This window comes from Salvelinus sp. IW2-2015, linkage group LG12 (genome assembly GCF_002910315.2).
Source record: "Salvelinus sp. IW2-2015 linkage group LG12, ASM291031v2, whole genome shotgun sequence".
Classification (NCBI taxonomy): domain Eukaryota; kingdom Metazoa; phylum Chordata; class Actinopteri; order Salmoniformes; family Salmonidae; genus Salvelinus; species Salvelinus sp. IW2-2015.
In genome coordinates, this window is record NC_036852.1 from 11,630,521 (window position 1) to 11,647,263 (window position 16,743).

General features: G+C 42.6%; 1 protein-coding gene across 2 annotated transcripts in view; it reads right to left on the reverse strand.

The window, feature by feature from the left end:
- The window catches only part of LOC111971037 (neural cell adhesion molecule 2), a 439,128-nt gene that overhangs the window by 94,420 nt on the left and 327,965 nt on the right, over nucleotides 1–16,743 (reverse strand). For both annotated transcript variants that reach the window (XM_070445981.1, XM_023997847.2), the window contains exons 3-5: nucleotides 10,371–10,577; nucleotides 6,199–6,354; nucleotides 3,642–3,779 (exon numbers count right to left, since the gene is read on the reverse strand). In XM_070445981.1, the coding sequence (XP_070302082.1) occupies nucleotides 3,642–3,779; nucleotides 6,199–6,354; nucleotides 10,371–10,577 (501 nt within the window). The remainder of the gene's footprint in view (nucleotides 1–3,641; nucleotides 3,780–6,198; nucleotides 6,355–10,370; nucleotides 10,578–16,743) is intronic.

A 16,743-nucleotide genomic window follows, 5' to 3' on the forward strand; every position in this document is an offset into this window, starting at 1 on the left:
TTTATCAACACTTATTCTTTCTTTCTTTCTCATGAACACTTTCTACTATTCACCCACTATATCTCATATCAAATCTATCAGCTCCTAAACCAAACCCCACCCTCTTACTGTTATCCTTCCTGAGCCCCATTCTATCCTGTGAAAGGCAGGTTCCAGGTGCCTGCCCAACAACAACCTGCAGATCCACAAGGTGACCAAGGCGGACGAGGCGCGTGTACCGCTGCGAAGCGCGAGTGGAGGCCCGCGGGAGATCAACATTTGTTGACACTCGAGGTGGTGGTGAATGTGGTGAGTAGCTATAGCGTCACTGTAGGTAATACCTATCCAGTCATAATGCAGTGGTGAACGAGAGTTAGCCACACTAGCTACATAGCATATCACCCATCTCCCTCCTTGACTATCATATCCAAAATGTTCAGTTATATATGTAACCTTGGTTCTCTGAAGGATCAAAGCCAACAAATCAGAATCATTAAAAACATAACCTACATAGACATATTTTTCCTCTCACAGTAGCAGCCGGCTGATCTCAGAGCAGACTATGAAGACTAGCGTAGCATACATAGGTACCTGCTCTCGTTTTGCACATTTCAAAATCCTATATCGACGACATATACTATTGGTCCCTTCTACAATAGCAGCCATACAGCAGTGGTGTTAAGGATGAGAAGCCCCACAACAGGCCACAGTGTAAAGGCTCTCTTAGGCCAGGCACTGTGGTGTATCGATCGGTGGCATACAGAATTGTTGCTCCTCTCAGGGTGAGAATAAGGTCACCTATAGTGAGACAGAATCATTCTCCCCTCCTACACTCCACATCAGCCAGCAGTTGCCAGCCCAAACAATCGCACCCCAGAACTGAACGCTTGAAACGCTTATCGGTCCAGAGACACTTGGTCTCTCACATACAGGAACGTCCGTCCACGGTGCGGGGATTAGATTGTCAATAAGTGGTGGAAATCTCTGACTATATTCAATCACGGTTCTCTTTAAAGTTATTGACACAAAAATAATCATACCCGTGTGTAAGAATCGGTCATTGATCAGAATGAATCGTGTTTATTGTGTTGGTCCACAGGAGGTTGGTGTCACTTAATTGTGGAGAACGGCTCGTGGTAATGGCTTGAGAAAGTAATTTTGGAAATGGATCAAATACATCAAACACATGGTTACCTGTGATGGACAGCGGTTTGAATCTAGGTCTCCTGCGTGTTACAAGACTATTAGCCTTCTTTTGACACTGTGTTAACAACCTCCAGGCGAGCTTCAATGCATACAACTCTCCTTCCGTTGCCTCCAATTGCTCTAAATACAAGTAAAACTAATGCATGCTCTTCAACGATCGTGCCTGCACCTGCCGCCCCTGTCCAACTCACTACTCTGGACGGCTCTGACTTAGAAATATGTGGACAACTACAATACCTAGGTGTCTGTAGACTGTAAACTCTCTTCCAGACTCACATCAAACATCTCCAATCCAATGTAAATCTAGAATGGCTTCCTATTCCGCAACAAAGCATCCTTCACTCATGCTGCCAAACATACCCTTGTAAAACTGACCATCCTACCAATCCTCGACTTCGGTGATGTCATTTACAAAATAGCCTCAAAACCACTACTCAATAAATTGGATGCAGTCTATCACAGTGCCATCCGTTTTGTCACCAAAGCCCACTATACTACCCCCTACACGCGACCTGTACACTCTCGTTGGCTGGCCTCGCTTCATACTCGTCGCCAAACCACTGGTTCCAGGTCATACTACAAGACCTGCTAGGTAAAGTCCCTTATCTCAGCTCGCTGGTCACATGCAACACCTACCTGTAGCACGCGCTCCAGCAGGTTTATTCTCTCTGGTCACCCCCAAAACCAATTCTTCCTTTGGCCGCCTCTCCCTTCCAGTTCTCGCTGCTTGCCAATGGAGCTGGATACGAACTACAAAAATCTCTGACAAGCATGGAATACACTTATCTCCCTCACTAGCTTTAAGCACAGCTGTCAGAGACAGCTCACAAGGATCACTGCACCTGTACGAGTAGCCGCATCTATCAAATTTAGCCCAAACAAACTACCGTCTTTACGCGTACTGTATTTAATTTATTATTTTGCTCCTTTGCACCCCCCATTATTTCTTGTCCTTACGCCTTTGGCGGCTTTCTTCCACTGCAAACCCAAACATTCCATTGTGTTTTAGTTTCTTATTCCTTACCTCGATGCCATGTGTTGTATTTAGCTATGCCACCATGGCTTTTTAATATTATTTTATTTATTTATACATACTATTTTGTTTGCCTTCACCTCCCGTTATCTTCACTCACTTGCTCCATGAGTTCGAGAGTGGGTTTTAAAAGTGTAGCTTTTATGTAATGGGGGGGCGGAGGGGTGAGGGGGGGGAAAAAAATGGCTCCCCCTTGATTTTCGTCTCGCGCGCATTCTTGCCGAATGGGGGTATTTTTTTTTGTTATTTGTTTTTTTCAACTGTATCATTGACTATATGTTTGTTTTAAACTCCATGTGTACTATGTGTTTGTTGTAATGTGTCGAACTGGCTTTGCTTTATCTTGGCAGGTCGCAATTGATAATGAGAAGCGTGTTCTCAATTTGCCTACCGGTTAAACTAAAGGTAAATAAAAATAAAAAAATTAGCCAACTGAGCACTGGCCCCCCAATATCTTGCCCAGGCCTCACCCCAGTTGGCTAATAGTCTTGTAACACGCAGGAGACCTAGATTCAAACCGCTGTCCATCACAGGTAACCATGTGTTTGATGTATTTGATACCATTCCACAAATTCTGCTCAAGCCATTACCACGAGCCGTTCTCCACAATTAAGGTGACACCAACCTCCTGTGACCAACAMAATAAACACGATTCATTCTGAATCAATGACTCGATTCTTACACACCGGGTMTGATTATTTTTGTGTCAATAACTTTAAAGAGAACCTGAATTGAATCAGATCAGAGATTTCCACCACTATTGACAATCTAATCCCCGCCACCGTGGACGGACGTTCCTGYTATGTGAGAGACCAAGTGTCTCTGGACCGATAAGCGTTTCAAGCGTTCAGTTCTGGGGTGCGATTGTTTGGGAGCTGGCAACCATGTGCTGTAACTGTGGAGTGTAGGAGGGGAGAATGATTCTGTCTCACTAGGTGACTCTATTCTCACCCTGAGAGGAGCAACAATTCTGTATGCCACCGATCGATACACCMCAGTGCCTGGCCTAAGRGAGCCTTTACACTGTGGCTYTGTATGGGGCTTCTCATCCTTAACACCACTGCTGTATGGCTGCTATTGTAGAAGGGACCAATGTATATGGTCGGATAGGATTTTGAAATGTGCAAAACGAGAGCAGGTAGCCGTACTGTATGCTACGCTAGTCTTCATAAGTCTGCTCTGAGATCAGGCCCGGCTGCTACTGTGAGAGGAAAAATATGTCTATGTAGGTTATGTTTKAATGATTCTGATTTGTTGAGCTTTGATCCTTCAGAGAACCAAGGTTACATATATAACTGAACATTTTGGATATGATAGTCAAGGGGAGWGTAGGTATGCTATGCTAGCTAGGTGGCTAACTCTTCGTTCACCACTGCATATGACTGGATAGGTATTAGCTACAGTGGACGCTATAGCTACTCACCATTCACCACCACCTCGATGTCAACAAAGTTGATCTCRCCGCGGGCCTCCACTCGCGCTTCGCAGCGGTACACGCCCTCGTCCGCCTTGGTCACCTTGTGGATCTGCAGGTTGTTGTTGGGCAGCACCTGGAACCTGCCTTCACAGGAGAGAGGGCAGAAGATAAATAGAGGGTGGGGGGAGCGATAGAGATAGAGATATAGGGGGATAGAGCATGAGAAAGAAAGAAAGAAAGGTTGAAAGAGAGTTAGAAAGAGACAGGAAATATGGAAAGAAAGATACAAGGAAAACGATAAAAAGGAAAGAGTGAAAGAAAGTCTCATGACTCCAGTCATATACTTGCTATCAAATACTATTTTCATAAACCTTTTCCACTTTTAGCTTTTTAAAATAAAGTTAGAAGTGAGATAAATACTTTAGTAATTAGGTCTGCAGTTCACAAAAATKTCCCATCCTTTATTGTTGTCACTAGCAGATAAGTGAGAACCCTATCTCTCTCTGTCAAGCGCAAACGCATTTATAACCTTGTCCCGTAATTAGCGTGGAATAAAAAAAAACACACTGCTATCTCTACCTTTAATCATTACCGTACGGCAAGGGGAGATAGGCCCTTCCCTTCTACGCACTTTGAAATTCAATTAAAAAACCTGACTACATTCAAAGATTTCAAACAAATCCTTTTCCTAATCAGCCCAGGAAGTCTGTCTATGTGATGGGTGGATGAGGGGGAAAGTGTAGGAGGAGGAAAAGTAATGATTGGGTGACAGAGTATTGGTAAACAAGTCTGAACCTGCAAATTAACTTCTGTCCATCATGAACGAGCCATGAATGTTTCCAATAGTCAAARATAGATTTCATTTCTTCTCCATTCTTTCTCAGCCACAAGATGTGTTCCAATAATCTAAGATACATTACTTTCCCTCTCCTATCCTTCTAGCCCCCGACTGCGTTCTTGTCACGCCCTGATCTGTTTCACCTGTCCTTGTGCTTGTCTCCACCACCCTCCAGGTGTCGCCCATCTTCCCCACTTATCCCCTGTTGTCTGTCTGTCTGTGTCAGTCCGTTTGTTTGTTCAAGTCAGCCAGCGTTTTGTCTCAGCTCCTGCTTTTCCCCAGTCTCTCTTTATCCTCGCCCTCCTGGTTTGACTCGTCTGTCCAGACTCTGAGYCTGCCTGCAGTCCTGTGCTCCTACTCTGGATTACCGACCTCTGCCTGACCTGACCCTTGGCCTGCCTGCCRTCCTGTACCTTTGCCCCACTACTCTGGATCGACCCCTGCCTGCCTTGACCTGTCGTTTGCCTGCCCCTGTTGTTGTACTAAACATTGTTACTTCAACACTGTCTGCACTTGGGTCTTACCTGAAACCTGATAGTTCTAATAGTCTAAAACAACTTTCCCTTCTCTTTCTTTCTTTCTTGGCCATAGGATGTGTTCCAATCTAAGACACCGTTCTTTCCTTCTCCTTTCCTCCTTAGTTACAGGATGTGTTCCAATAGTATACAACACTTTSCTTCCTTTCCTTTTAGGAGCAATGATCTGAAAGAACTAATTTAATGAAGAAAAAGTCAAGTAGAGAAATATGGTGGAATCATTTCCTGTGCTGTCACTTATAGTATCAGTGTTCAAGACAGATGGAATATCCCCTTCATATCCCCACATACTGTATGTCAACAACATAAGCACACAAAAAAATAAGTGAAAAAATTATACAAAATAAATCAAGTAAAAATAAATAAATAATAATAATACTATTCTGTTCTTTCACTATTCAGTAGCCATGAAGAAAGGAAGATGTGATTCCCATAGATCWCAACAACATGGCAGCGAGCATCAGACCACCGACTGACATTTGCATCCTCCACTCTCCATCTTCTAGGCAGGCTCGTTAACATGTTTTATTGTCCAACAATATGTTTAATGAAATCACATGCTGTGGCTTTTATTGTTAGAACTTGCTATTTWTAGCATCAAACCCCTGACACAATCTGGGGAAAACATTTTTCATAACATTGGTTTGTTTACATCCCAAAAGGCACCCTATTCCCTATATAGTGCACTATGTTTGAACAGGGCCCATAGGGCCATTTGGGACACAACCACATTCTACAGTAAGCGCATTTATTCAACTGATATGTCTCGAAACGGTGTGTGAAGCAATCTGACATATAAACTGAATTAATTTAATGTTAAATATTTTGATGCGCTAGCAAACCGTTAATTGGCTACTGAAATCAATTATAATGTAATTATCAGCTGCTTCATTAAAAGCAGACTGTAAAATACCATCAAAGAGTGTGCCCATCAAATTTTTTTTAAACGTGGATCAAACGTATCCAATGACATGTTCACATGAAAGTTATTTCTATATGGTCTGTAGTGCTCAATAGATTACTTTCAAGAGTCAAGTTATGTTGCTATTATGGTAGCTACAGTATGCACTTTACAAAGTTAGGCTTTAATTAACCAACTGGTAATTAGGTACTTATTTTAACAAGCAAATAAGGTTCACCAGCACATCAACAGAGGCAGCATGTATCAAATGACCATAAGCAGACTTACTGTAGTGCTCCTCTGTGATCTCCATGCTCTTGAAGCCCTTTTGGTAGAACCAAGAGACCGCGGGTGCCGGCGAGGCGATGACATCACACACCACCTCTGCCGCCTCGCCGTGACGGAACTCCTGGGGGGACCTCACGTCGCGGAACGTCAGCTTCTCTGTCACATAGGAAAKGAGGTAACAGGAAGTGAAGTCACATTAGAGACATGTCTTTCCAGGAGAGGTTATGTTACAATATTCACGCAAGTATACCATTTAGAATGCATGGCCAATACATTGCCTCGTTCTAAGTAGTAGGCGAGGGTGGACTTTGRAACAGAGCCCGAGTATGGGAAACCCTGCAGGTGAGTAGAGAGTAAACTCCATTCTATAGCACAAACTGTTTTAYATATTGTCTATGGTTCAACACCACTGAGACAACTCTGATTATCTGAGGTCCAAAAAAGTCCCAGAAACATTCCCACAGCATATTGAATGAATCCTCCCACCCCGAAAGTTCTGTTTGTAATCAAATGATTGATTCAACTTCTGCCGGTTTAAAGCTGTGGCACCTGTCTGACAAACCCTGGCAGGTGGTTGATAGATTTCACCTGGGGAAAGCTGACTTGGAACCTGCGTTTCTCTTCTCTTATAAAACACTCCACCACCCTCTCAGAAGCCGTAGTGCTGGCTAGTTCCGTCGACTTATCACACGGCGTATGTGTGTATGGTGTATGGAGAGAAAAACTGAGTGTGCGTGCGTGTGTGTGGCACGTGAAGTGTGTAACACCACCGGGTTATCCACTGTGTGTGGCAAAATTAAAGTGTGCATAAATCACGTGCATGGCCCTATTTATTTCAGTCCCTTCCACTAGATCACTGCAACCTAGTACATTAGCATTTTGCAATGTGATTTATGTCAGGCGGCTCTCCAAAACRTGCTTTTTTCTCCTCGCCGCTCTTTAACGTGCCTTGCATCCTACTGACTCTGAATGTGAGATTCAACCCTCCTCATCTGCCGGTTTAATTCCACGGCACGTTTTAGAGCTGTTCGTGTATACATTTTGTTTTTCATTTTCTCATTCCGTCGCTTGGTCTCTCTCTCTCTCATTCCCTCACACCCTCTCTTGTGCTCTGTCAGTCCCTTTAATTCCCTTACCCTCCTCTCTCTCATTCTCTCCCTATCCTTCCCTCACCACCTCACTCTCAAATTCACTCACCCCTCTCTCTCCAGCTTTCTCTCACCCCTCTCTCTCCAGCTTTCTCTCTCTCTCGCCATCCATTTAATTCCCTCACTTCCTCATTCCCTCTCCCTCACACCTCCTCTCTCTCCATCCCCCAGTTCTCTCCCTGGGATTCAAACACATTGTTGTACTTGTTTTCATTTCCCGTATCCTTTGTYGTTACCCTGCTCGACAAGAAAATCAGCAAGAAAAACAAATCCTCTCGTGTAACAGTCTACCGCTCGCTTGACACMGTCAAATTGGTAACACAGTGAGAATTTCTCTTCAGTCATTGCCCACATAGCTGCAAGGGCAACTGTCAAAGTGGGGTGACAAGCCAATTTTCTTGGARCTCCCTCAGGTGGGACATCGACTGCCTCCACTGTCTCCTATCTGAAGTGGATCTCTGTTGGCCGGTGCTGGAAACTCTATACCTGTCAATTACTCAGCAGTGCAGATAATTATAGTCTTTTATCCGTAAGCTATAATAAAGCTATAATTTGAGTTTGAATATGGATAGCTTTCGTCAGTTTGTGAGTCGTGATGCACGAACAAATACAGTGGGGCAAAAAAGTATTTAGTCAGCCACCAATTGCGCAAGTTCTCCCACTTAAAAAGAKGAGAGAGGCCTGTAATTTTCATCGTAGGTACACTTCAAATATGACAGACAAAATRAGAAAAAAAMATCCAGAAAATCACATTGTAGGATTTTTTATGAATTTATTTGCAAATTATGGTGGAAAATAAGTATTTGGTCACCTACAAACAAGCAAGATTTCTGGCTCTCACAGACCTTCTTTAAGAGGCTCCTATGTCCTCCACTCGTTACCTGTATTAATGGCACCTGTTTGAACTTGTTATCAGTATAAAAGACACCTGTCCACAACCTCAAACAGTTACACTCCAAACTCTACTATGGCCAAGACCAAAGAGCTGTCAAAGGACACCAGAAACAAAATTGTAGACCTGCACCAGGCTGGGAAGACTGAATCTGCAATAGGTAAGCAGCTTGGTTAAAAATCAAACTGTGTGGAGCAATATTAGGAAATGGAGACATACAAGACCACTGATAATCTCCCCGATCTGGGGCTCCACGCAAATCTCACCCCGTGGGGTCAAAAATGATCACAAGAACGCGTGAGCAAAAATCCCAGAACCATTCTAGTGAATGACCTTCAGAGAGCTGGGACCAAAGTAACAAAGCCTACCATCAGTAACACATACGCCGCCAGGGACTCAAATCCTGGCATGCCAGACGTGTCCCCTGCTTAAGCCAGTACATGTCCAGGCCGTCTGAAGTTTGCTAATAGGCATTTGGATGATCCAGAAGAAGATTGGGAGAAGGTCATATGGTCAGATGAAACCAAAATAGAACGTTTTGGTAAAAACTCCAACTCGTCGTGTTTGGAGGACAAAGAATGCTGAGTTGCATCCAAAGAACACCATACCTACTGTGAAGCATGGGGGTGGAAACATCATGCTTTGGGGCTGTTTTTCTGCAAAGGGACCAGGACGACTGATCCGTGTAAAAGAAAGAATGAATGGGCCATGTATCGTGAGATTTTTGGTGAAAACCTCCTTCCATCAGCAAGGGCATTGAAGATGAAACGTGGCTGGGTCCAGCATGACAATGATCCCAACACACCGCCCGGGCAACGAAGGAGTGGCTTCGTAAGAAGCATTTCAAGGTCCTGGAGTGGCCTAGCCAGTCTCCAGATCTCAACCCCGTAGAAAATCTTTGGAGGGAGTTAAAGTCCGTATTGCCCAGCAACAGCCCCAAAACACGCTGCTCTAGAGGAGATCTGCATGGAGGAAGGCAAAATACCAGCAACAGTGTGTGAAACCTTGTGAAGACTTACAGAAAACGTTTGACTTCTATCATTGCCAACAAAGGGTATATAACAAAGTATTGAGATAAACTTTTGTTATTGACCAAATACTTATTTCCACCATAATTTGCAAATAAATTCATGAAAAATCCTACAATGTGATTTTCTGGATTTCTTTTCTCATTTTGTCTGTCATAGTTGAAGTGTACGTACCTATGATGAAAATTACAGGCCTCTCTCATCTTTTTAAGTGGGAGAACTTGCACAATTGGTGACTGACTAAATACTTTTTTGCCCCACTGTATAATAATGTCAAGATGTGTGCACGTGTGTGTGCGGAACATCACGACTCACAAATGGTCATGTACAGCACATTTAAAGCGGCTTCCATTTTTCATAACATGTGGTGTTAATCACAAGAAGATCATGTTCGGTATCGCCTCAGATGGGTGCTGGGTACTTTACACGCCTGCTCAAGCCCTTCAGGTGACTATCTCCCTGTTACTTCTCATACTTACTGAACACACAGAGCTGAACGGTGGCTGACTGACGTTGTCATGGATACGGCTGCCAAGCTGTGGTGCGTGAGAGAGGAGGTCAGAGGAGGTATGGGGACTTGTGGAGCGGGTGCGAAAGGTAAGCACACTCCAGAGGGTTGTGTGTGGGTGCGTGCGCACGTGTGTGTGTGGTGGTGTGCGTGGGCATGCCTGTGTGCATATGTACACACACACACACACAGTACACACACCACACCGGTGATCCAAATCAAGCGTCTGCCAGATGGCTACCAGCGGCAGAACTCCTCCGTGTATCACGTCCCATTAACGGCCACAGAAGATTCCCTCTCCCATACGATTAGAGCCTGCCTCCGTCGCCGACACACATKCAGTACTATCCATCACACACACCGCCAGACCCAGCGAACATTCATTACACTCTTTAATGGGCAAGTGGGTACGGCGGTGCAATGGAATGTAAATATGGTGTATCTTTATGATCTAACAGAGGAGACGGCGATGCGTTCAACTCATGTCTTTGTATGTCTGAAGGACCGCTACAGAGGCTGGAATGGATACAGAGGGAATGCAGAGAGTGTGGTGTGTGTGTTCTTCTCTGTTACATATGCATGTAAGTGACACTCACGGTACATCTCCAGCACCATGGTGGCCTCCTGCGTCTGTCCCTGGGCGTCGGTGGTCTGGCAGCGATAGATGCCCGCGTCCTCCACTACAGCGTTGTAGATGGTCAGCCTGGAGCTGTCCTCACCGGTGTGCAGGGCCACACGCTGGGACGACACRATGCGCTCCCCCTGGGGGTTAAACCACTCCAACTTCACCGGCTCGCCGATCACTGGGGAGGGGGAGAGAGAACATATAGGTAACATTAAGGAACTGTATAAAGAACCAAGCCAAGCCGTAGACTCTAGAGCAGTATTTCCCAAACCTCCCCTTGAGTACCCCACCATTAGTTCCACTTATATATTCATAAGCACACCTGAAATAAATGGTAGCCTAATCAGCTCTTTTTCAACATGGGAAAGTTATGCTTCTTTGAAATTTGATAAACGTGTTATCCCACTTCGGAGACAAGTAGCAGAAAATGGAGTTGAATGATTTTCACACTTTCTAGAGCATTGGTGCCCAGGGCGTCGATCGCATTCGACGGCGAACTTCTTTCTAGTAGACCGCATAAACCTTTTCAAAATATATTTTTGCAATTCACAGCGTTACCATCGAGCCTGCTTAAAAATAATAAGGTCCACAGTTCTGAAGCACCGTAAGCTTTGCTCACAGGTTAGCTTCTTTCTTGAATATTATCGCACAGCCAAAATAAAATAAATAAAAACTGCTTGATTTACATAAAATTGGACCAACTATAGTTGCTACATTTGTTTTCCAAACTGTCGCTACCATAGCAACCATCTGCAGTTAGTACGTTTCCGTTTCCACGCTAGTGAGACCTACAACAGACCTGTAACAGAATATTATTTGTTGTTCCAGTGCTATTAGTTTTGTTACATTTTTTTTATGAAGTTGCAGTTACGTTTTTAATATGAGTGCTGGACCAAGCAGCAAGAAACCGAAAATATACCAATTTCACAGTGAGTGGAAGGAAGATTATTTTTTCACCACAACAAATTCAAAATGTRTGTGTCTGATCTGCCATTCAAACATTGCTAAGAAGGRAAATGTCAAGAGGCATTTCAAAACTGTTCACAGGAAATATGAAAGTGACTTTCCAGCTAAAAGTGAACTACAGAAGAGAAAAGTAAAAGAGTTGAAGTCACAACTAGCTGCSCAAAAATCGATATTTTACAAAGCCAAGCTCAAAATCAAAGGCAGCCACGATTGCATCATATCGGGTGAGTCGCATACTAGCAAAGCACAAGAAACTGTTCCAGGATRGAGAAATGGTAAAAGAGGCCTTATTAGAGACAGCAGAATCATTGTTTGATGATTTCAAAAGTAAATCAGAAATCATTTCCACTATTAAGAATGTTCAGCTATCCAGGAATATGTTTTTGTTTCAGTGCCCTCCATCTCCTCTAACCGAAGCTAATTGTATGGCTTTTTTCTATAAATAATGTAAAATGAACAGCCGTACAGAAAGACTCATGTAAAGGTGAAATTACAGAGGAGGAACTTCTTGATRCAGTTAAAGCCTTTAAGTCCTGTTTTGATATACTCAGAGGACCGTTAAAARCATGTTTTAACCACTCCTATGTAAATGGTAGATTATCAGACAATCAACAAGAAGGTCTGATTTCATTATTACTGAAACAGGATACAAATGGGAAATATAAAGACCCAGTCCGTAAAAGAAATGTGTGTAGTGTTGTGATGCAAATATTCTAGCAAAATGTATAGCACATAGAATTAAAAAGGTATTGTCAGACATTATTCATTCTAAATCAGACAGGTTTTTTACATGGGCGATACATTGGAGATAATATGAGGCAAGTACTGGAAACAACAGAACGATATAAAAAAAACTGGGAAACCAGGCCTGCTATTCATAGCGTACATAGAAAAGGCTTTTGATAAAGTACAACTGGAGTTTATATATTAATGCCTCGAACATTTCAATTTTGGAGAATCTCTTATAAAATGGGTTAAAATAATGTATAGTAACCCTAGGTGTAAAATAACAATAATGGCTACATCTCAGAAAGTGTTAAACTGTCCACTATCGGCATATCTACAGTTCAAGTCGAAAGTTTACACACACTTAGGTTGGAGTCATTAAAACTCGTTTTTCAACCACTCCACAAATTTCTTGTTACAAAACTATAGTTTTGGCAAGTCGGTTAGGACATCTACTTTGTGCGTGACGGAAGTAATTTCTCCAACAATTGTTTACAGACAGATTATTTGTCACGGCCGTCAACAGAAGTAGACCAAGGTGCAGCGTTGTGAGCGTACATAATCCTTTATTTATTATGATGCCGACAAAAACAATAAACAATCCAAAACAACCGTGAAGCTAAAGGGCTATGTGCCACAAACAAAGTTAACTACCCACACTGAAAGGCGGGAAAAAGGGCTACCTAAGTATGGTTCCCAATCAGAGACAACGATAGACAGCTGTCCCTGATTGAGAACCATACCCGGCCAAAACATAGAAATAAAGAAACATAGAAAACGAAACATAGAATGCCCACCCCAAATCACACCCTGACCAAAACAAATAGAGACATAAAAAGGCTCTCTAAGGTCAGGGCGTGACAGTACCCTCCTCACAAAGGTGCGGACCCCGGCCGCAAAACCTGAGGGTAGGGTCTGGGTGGGCATCTATCCGCGGTGGCGGCTCAGGTGCGGGACGCAGCCTCGTTGCGGGCCCCAGACTGGGGACCTTCGCTGCGGGCCCCGGGCTGGGGACCCTCGCTGCGGGCCCCGGACTGGGCACCCTCGCTGCGGGCCCCGGACTGGGGACCGTCGCTGGAGGCTCCGGACTGGGGAACGTCGCTGGAGGCTCCGGACTGGAGGCCGTCGCGGGAGACTTCGTGCCATGAATCATCACTGGAGGCTTCGTGCCATGGATCATCTCTGAAGGCTTCTTGCCATGGATCACCACTGGAGGCTTCGTGCCATGGGTCATCACTGGAGGCTTCCTGCCATGGATCATCACTGCAGGCTTCGTGCCATGGATCATCACTGAAGGATTCTTGCCATGGATCATCACTGGAGGCCTCTTGCCATGGATCATCACTGGAGGCTTCTTGCCATGGATCATCACTGGAGTGAGGCCGAAGAACACCATCCCAACCGTGATGCACGGGGGTGGCAGCATCATGTTGTGGGGGTGCTTTGTTGTAGGAGGGACTGTTGCACTTCACAAAATAGATGGCATCATGAGGAAAGAAAATGATGTGGAAATATTGATGCAACATCTCAAGACATCAGTCAGGAAGTTAAAGCTTGGTCGCAAATGGGTCTTCCAAATGGACAATGACCCCAAGCATACTTCCAAAGTTGTGGCAAAATGGCTTAAGGACAACAAAGTCAAGGTATTGGAGTGGCCCTCACAAAGCCCTGAGCTCAATCCTATAGAAAATTTGTGGGCAGAACTGAAAAAGCGTGTGTGAGCAAGGAGGCCTACAAACCTGACTCAGTCACACCAGCTCTGTCAGGAGGAACTTATCGTGGGAAGCTTGTGGAAGGTTACCTGAAACATTTGACCCAAGTTCACCAATTTAAAGGCAATGCTACCAAATACTAATTGAGTGTATGTAAACTTCTGACCCACTGGGAATGTGATGAAAGAAAGAAAATTTGAAATAAATCATTCTTTACTGTTATTCTGACATTTCACATTCTTAAAAACAAAGTGGTGATCCTCACTGACCTAAAACAGCACATTTTACTAGGATTAAATGTCAGGAAAAACTGAGTTTTATATGTATTTGGGTAAGGTGTATGTAAACTTCTGACTTCAACTGTATTTACTATGGCCATCRAAATGTTAGCTATTAAAATCTGATCCAACATTAATATCAAGGGATTAGAAATACAGGGCTTAAAAACAAAGGTTTCATTGTACGCTGATGATTCATGTTCTTTTAAATCGACAACTTGGATCCCTCCACAGCCTCAGAGGATCTAGAACATTTTTCTAACCTCTCTGGATTACAACCAAATTATTATAARTGTACTATATTACATATTGGATCATAAAAATATACTACTTTTACTTTACTGTGTAGTTTACCAATTAAATGGTCTGATGGTGATGTAGAATAAAAAATGTATGATCTCACTCCAATACATTTTAATAGAAAGGTAGCAAAAATAGATAAGATCTTGCTGCCATGGAAAGGTAAATAACTTTAAAGTCTGTCTCTTATACACATCTAGATGTGTATAAGAGACAGGATTACAACCTCTCACTTTCAGTTATTTGAAAAGTAAATAATCTCTCAAATATCGTTATTTTTAAAACAAGCCATAGAAAGTTGCTTGCAATTTCACTTAATCCACCCCAAAAAATTAACAAATAATACAACAAATATTGTGGTTAAACTCAAATATACTAAATACTAACTGATAAAATAGGTATAATCTTTGTAAATTATATCATAAATACGACTGGTGGAGTTGTCATACATGTAGCTACCCAAATTACAACCAACTAATTGCAGCATAACCGCAAATATGGAAGAGGAAGTGTAAGGGGGAAAAGTAAGGAACTTGTCTGTCGGCTCTGCATTAAAGTCCATAATTGGTTAAAGAAAATTGTGAGAAATAAAAAAAGTATACCARCTTCATTTAAGGACCCAAAAATTGGCAGCCGTGCCATATAGATTGCAAAATAGAAGGGAAGAGATTTTTGACGTACCAATTCCATGGCACATGGTTTATGAACTGATACGCAAGACCATGGTGGATTCAAAACTTATTATACAGAATTCTTGCAACCAACAGAATGTTATTTACATGGGAGATACAACCTTCCCATCTCTGCATATTTTGCTGCGGAGAGGCAGAATCATGAGATCATTTGTTTTGGTACTGTCCATATGTAGCTTGTTTTTGGTCACAGATCCAGGAATGGCTGAAGAATTGCAACATTTACCTGGAGCTAACCCTGCAGATAGCACAACTGGGCGATCTGAAAAGTCATATCAATCAATAATATTATAATACTTTTAGCAACAAAAATGTTTCTTTCAATTTACAATCTATAGGAGCAATGAGAATAGAAAGGTTCAGAACTTTTGTGAAACATCACAGTACAGTTGAAAAATACATGTCAAATAGAAATCCAATATGGATGGCGTTAAGAGAAAGATGGGAGGGGTTGAATGGAGCTGAAGGTTGGGACTAATAACAAGATAACTAATGTAAAACATACTGTGCCCGTAAAACATAAAGAAGTTAAGATTTTTTTGAAAGAGCACAGTTTGAAATATATGGCAAATCAAACCGGATGGACATGGGAGAAGTTGAGGGTAGAGGAAGGACAAGAGTTAAAAACAAACAAAATAAAACGATTGTAAAAAAGATGTATGAAGTATGTATGAACTGGAAATACAGGCATAAGCGTTGTTGTTCACTAGTTTGCTCCAATTGTGGGAGGGGTGGTTGGGTTGGAAAGTAATAAAGGAAATATATAAAAAAGATGAGTATGAACACTACCGTTCAAAAGTTTGGGGTCACTTAGAATTGTCCTTGTTTTTGAAAGAAAAGCACAGTTTTGTCCATTWAAATATCATCAAATTGATCAGAAATACAGTGTGGACATTTTTAAGGTTGTAAATGACTATTGTAGCTGGTAACAACTGAATTTTAATGGTATATCTACATAGGTGTAGAGAGGCCCATTATCAGCAACCATCACTCCTGTGTTCCAATGGAACAATGTGTTAGCTAATCCAAGTTTATCATTTTAAAAGGCCAATTGATCATTAGAAAACCCTTTTTTAATTATGTTAGCACAGCTGAAAAATGTTGTCCTGATTTAAGAAGCAATAAAACTGGCCTTCTTTAGACTAGTTGAGTATCTGGAGTGTTAGCATTTGTGGGTTCGATTACGGGCTCAAAATCGCCACAAACAAAGGACTTTCTTCTGAAACTCATCAGTCTATTCTTGTTCTGAGAAATGAAGGCTATTCCATGTGAGAAATTGCCAAGAAACTGAAGATATCGTATAACGCTGTGTACTACTCCCTTCAGAGAACAGCGCAAACTGGCTCTAACCAGAATAGAAAGAGGAGTGGGAGGCCTCGGTGCACAACCAAGCAAGAGGACAAGTACATTAGAGTGTACAGTTTGAGAAACGATGCCTCACAAGTCCTCAACTGGCAGCTTCATTAAATACACAGCTCAAAAAAATAAAGGGAACACTTAAACAACACAATGTAACTCCAAGTCAATCACACTTCTATGAAATTAAACTGTCCACTTAGGAAGCAACACAGATTGACAATAAATTTCACATGCTGTTGTGCAAATGTAATAGACAAAAGGTGGAAATTATAGGCAATTAGCAAGGCACCCCCAAAAAAGGAGTGATTCTG